The sequence below is a fragment of the Aegilops tauschii genome, chromosome 1, assembly GCF_002575655.3.
Source record: "Aegilops tauschii subsp. strangulata cultivar AL8/78 chromosome 1, Aet v6.0, whole genome shotgun sequence".
Classification (NCBI taxonomy): domain Eukaryota; kingdom Viridiplantae; phylum Streptophyta; class Magnoliopsida; order Poales; family Poaceae; genus Aegilops; species Aegilops tauschii.
Genome location: NC_053035.3, coordinates 401,011,070 through 401,015,628, shown reverse-complemented (window position 1 = coordinate 401,015,628; position 4,559 = coordinate 401,011,070). Strand labels below are relative to the sequence as shown.

At 50.5% G+C, this 4,559-nt stretch overlaps 1 protein-coding gene across 1 annotated transcript; it reads right to left on the bottom strand.

The window, feature by feature from the left end:
- Window positions 1–362: 362 nt before the first annotated feature.
- On the bottom strand, window positions 363–2,554 carry LOC109736081 (uncharacterized). Its single transcript, XM_073506312.1, has 3 exons — window positions 2,459–2,554; window positions 1,080–2,259; window positions 363–448 (listed from the first exon to the last, which is right to left on the bottom strand). Exons 1-3 carry the CDS (start codon window positions 2,552–2,554, stop codon window positions 363–365), a joined length of 1,362 nt encoding a protein of 453 aa, XP_073362413.1.
- Window positions 2,555–4,559: the final 2,005 nt, after the last annotated feature.

Genomic DNA, 4,559 nt, shown 5'->3' with positions numbered 1-4,559 from the left:
TAAGGTTTTGGTTGCCCATGTTTTGGCCAATGTTGGCAAGAAAAATGAACTAGAGTTGGCGTTGCTAGAGTGTATATGCATACCAAAAAATTGGCAATAATCCAACCAAGGGCCAAATTTTAGCTATGACAAAAAGATGGATACAGTTAGTTTTGGTTACCATCCAAACATGCCCTCGGAAACATGATCAAACTACTTGCTCCTACAAGTAAGAAGTAACACATTGCAAGTATACGAGATACGCGGAACCAACACGAGAAAGGAAAATATAAGACGAAATATCGAATGAAAATAATAAGGGGTACCCAAACAAGAAAGAATTATTAAGATGAATTACCAAAGATAAGTTAAGCTGGCGTGCTTCAGTTTCTCCGGTCTTTGTCAACACGAACCAGCATGTCTGCCAAAGTCTTACTTGTGCAATTGGTCGTCTTGCTCGGAAGTGTTCCTTCAGTTATATCCATAGATACAAGAACTTAAACACACATGTATATGGTTCTTCATCACAGCAAGATTTGGATCAGAAAATATTGCTCGGCATTTAACACGACAGTTGCACAGATATATGCTAGACATTAAATAGAGAAGAAAAACATTTAAACTCTACAGGATATATCACATGTCCAGTGCAATCAACAAAAGACACCAGATTCTCTAGTACTCCTTCCGTAAACTAATATAAAAGCGTTTAGAATACTAAAATAGTGATCTAAACACTCTTATATTAGTTTACAAAGAGAGTAATACATAATTCCGCCTGCGGAATTTTAGTTCAGGATAGACCACTTCTAATCATGGCCAGTTTAGTTCTGAAACGTATGAGCCTATATGAAATGATTAAGTCTACACAACATTTGAGATATCAGCCACCAAATCACCCCCTTCAGAAACTTCAATACAGAAACAATTTAGGTCAATTAACAAATATATCCATGCTGTGCACAAAGGTTCCAAGCACATGAATTGAAAAATATGTTCGACTAAAACCTGTGCACCCTAACAATTCAAGTGCAGTAAACTTCAAAGTTTCAATATCCAAATGAATCAAACATGCATGTCAAAGGAGCACATATATATACCTGCCCTGGGGAGCCATGCCGGGAGTATTAGGGGCACAAAGCCGTGGTACAGAGATTTGATGTTGTCTGGAAAAGCACTCCTCCCAATCCTTTCCCCCTCAGCCAAGTCGAGAGCACTAATAATTTCACCATGCTGGAAGTACAATATGTTGGCATTGAATGGATCAATTGCAGAAATCCACGGCATTTGGTCTAACCGTGGTGTAGACTTGTCAGGCAACACCAGGTTCATTCTCGTCTCATGTGTTAGCTTCCAGGAGGATCCCTCATCGTCGAGCGAGAACGAGTAGAGCATAAACGGCTCCTTGATGGTCAATTCGACATAGCGCAGCTTCCCCTCGCTGACACCCAAGAGCCGGTACAGTTCCGGCTGCACCTCCATGTCAAAGTTGGGCAGCGGGCGCGGCAGCGCGACGAAGCCATGCTCCGGCCGGTCACTGAATGGGTCGACAGAGAAGACGCCAAAGTAAGGGTCGAGCCACCACAGCCGGTCGCCGAACGCCACCACCTCGTGGAGGGGCATGGCGCGCCAACCCGGGGCCTCGGCCGGGACGAACAGCGGCGGCTCGTCCCACTCCCCTGTTTCGGACAGAAAGCGGCGCACGACCCTTTGGCCGTCCCTTTCCCGGAGGCAGAGTTGGGCGACCACGAACCTGTCAGGCGGGCCGTGGGAGCCGTCGGATTGGGTGAGCAGGCCGAAGGGCATGGTCGTCTTCTCGGCATCCATGCTGGGGAGCGGGAGGCGGAACAGCTGGCCGCTGAGGGGGTTGCAGACGAAGCGCCTGACGCCCGGTTCGTAGGCGGCGGCAAAAGCGGCCACTGCGGGCAGGCTGTCGCCGTAGTCGCGGCCACCGCGGAGGGTGCCGGCGAAGTCGAGGAGGAGGAGGCCGTCGCAGCTGGCGGCCTGGATGCTTACGGCGGCCAAGTCCATGCCGTCGGCCAGGTGGGCGGGGACGGAGAGCTGGGAGACGCAGGGGGGCTCGTGGAGGTCCAAGGACGGGCGCGCGCCCTGCCCCAGCGGCGCCATCCTATAGGTGAGGGCCCAGGGAGGGCGCGAGCGCGAGGCCGCCGTGCAGAGGGAGCGTCGGAGGGGCGCCGCCACGGCGCCGGCGACGCGTCGGAGCATTTTGCTTGTGGGGGTGGAGAGTGGAGAGGGGGGGAGGGTTTTGCGCAGCTTGTCCTAGCTCGCGGCCGCGAGCGATCTGTCTGTGGTGCCGTGGTGGAGAGAGACGGTACGGGGAAGGGAAAGGAGGAAGGGGGTTTGGTTGGTGCACATGGACTCGGTCCAGGCTGCTCTGGCACAGGGAGGGGTCCCTGGTCTCGCAGAGAAGACGACAGGGAGAAAGGTGAGTTCGAATTTCGAAATCCAAATTCATTACCATCCATTTTTTTTTCTTAACAAAAAATACTCTTTTCTTTTTGCCAAATGATAAGGGCCGAACTTCAGGTAACCGCCAGTTCGGCCAGAGCGCCATTAGGGCATTGACCAACGCTCCACTCTGGACGGTTGCTCCAGCCCTCCACATCGGATTTGGCGGTCCAGGCTAAAAAATAGTGTTGCTTGCAGAGTGGAACGAGCGCTTGCAGCGGAGGCTGCCTTTTCCCTGACAAAAAGTCGTTTTAGCTCTCACCTAGCCAATGCCATGGCAACCTCAGCTTGCTCCATGCCAACTCCGGCGCACGGCCCCCCGCTTTGGTCTGCTTCCGTTTGGGGCAGCAATGGGTAGCCCATGTCCGGATCGGGCTGTTGCCGTGTCGGTGCGCCCAACGACCTCAAATCATGTTCGGGGTGGACATGATATAAAATAAATCGCAAAACTCAAATAAATACCGAAAAATCAAATAATACGCAAACATAATGATTAAAACATATTAAACATTATAGTCTTCACGGCCTCCACGGTGCTTAGAACATAATTAACAGAAAAACTTAAAAAAAAAGACAAGCGCAGCCCGCGCTCGGCTGCCGTGCCCGTCGCCGTCTCATGCGTCGCCATTGTCGTCCTCGTCGCCAGATGTAGGGCGGCGGCGTCCAGAGGTGGGCCAATGGTCCCTGGAAGGTGGGAGGTGTCGTGGTTTTGTCATGGCAGATGCCCTTGTAAAAGGACTTAGGTGTGGAGCCATCGCAACGTGGGTTAGCTCGAAGGGGTTGAAAGGGACAAAGGACACAAGGTTTACCCAGGTTCGGCTCCTCTCAATGAGGTAAAAGCCTACTCTTGCTTTTGTTGGCTATTGCTCGGGAATCAATTACAAGGGAGCGGAATCGCTTGACCTAGCTATCGATCAATTGTTTCTTAAGTTAACCCGCCGCAGGGTCTCGCCTTTATATACACAGGTCGGGACCCTGGGCTTACAAGAGTCCAAGTTGGATCATACAACATGACCAACTCGGTTTCTGAGTCACCCTGCCTTGCAAGGCAAGTCGCCAACATGGCGGCTTACACTCTCCGGGTCATGATCCTTCCGCCGGGTCTTGGGCCTTCAACAGGCCCACCTTGTAAGCCACCACCAGCCTTCATGTTTCACCTTCTTGGACCTACCTGGGCCTTCTTCATATTGAGTCGCCAACGGTGTAACCCGGCACCTCCTGGGCGGTTCACACCTCGGGGTTATATCCCAACATTAGGCCCCCGGCTTGATTTGAACTTGTTCATGTCAATCTTCACTGCTTCAGGTTGGCGAATCATCTTTCCAATGTTTAATTCTTGATTAAACCACCGCAACCCGCCATCACGTCATGTGAAGTAAATTCAGAAAAACCTATGACATCACAACGAATCTTTTTGCATTAAATGGTCGTCCGAGAATCGAGGCGCCTCCAGTGTTGAGATAATCATGACATCTCCTCGATTTCCGCACCTGCCATTTTACTGTTCGCTTTTTCCCTTATAAATAGGGATGGGGGGTTCCCCTTTTTCATTTTTACCCCCGACTCCCTCTTCTTCTCCTTCGTCTTCCTTACGCCGTCACCGCGACCGGAGCTCCACCGCCGCCGTTCTTGACCAGCAACTTCAACTGGGCCGCTGCATCAGCCTGATTAGGCCAGAGAGCTGCGACACGCACCCGCCGCACATTAGCACCTCCAGGTATTCATCTTTTTCTCACTTCCAATCTGCATTAGGTTACCCTAGTTCGTCGGTGTTCATCGTGTTCGCCCAAGTTCACCTTGGCTCATCCACCTGTCACTTAGTTCGATCCAAAAACAATACTAAAGCCGTGCGGTAGTAGTTTTAGCATTTGTCTCAAACCGCAGATGCATCCCTTCTTCCTGAGATTCAATCCCCAGCTCACCAGTTCTTCCGCGGCCATGCTTTTAGGTTTTAATTTTTTCCCTTTTCTGAACTGCGGTAGATCTATAATTGCAACTGTAATCTGTAAAACTTGTTTGTCCAACACTTAGTAGAAATTTCACCAACCCCATATCCATAAATGATTGTCTTGCAAAAATTACTTGGGCGGCTTAAATAATAATTATGTCCT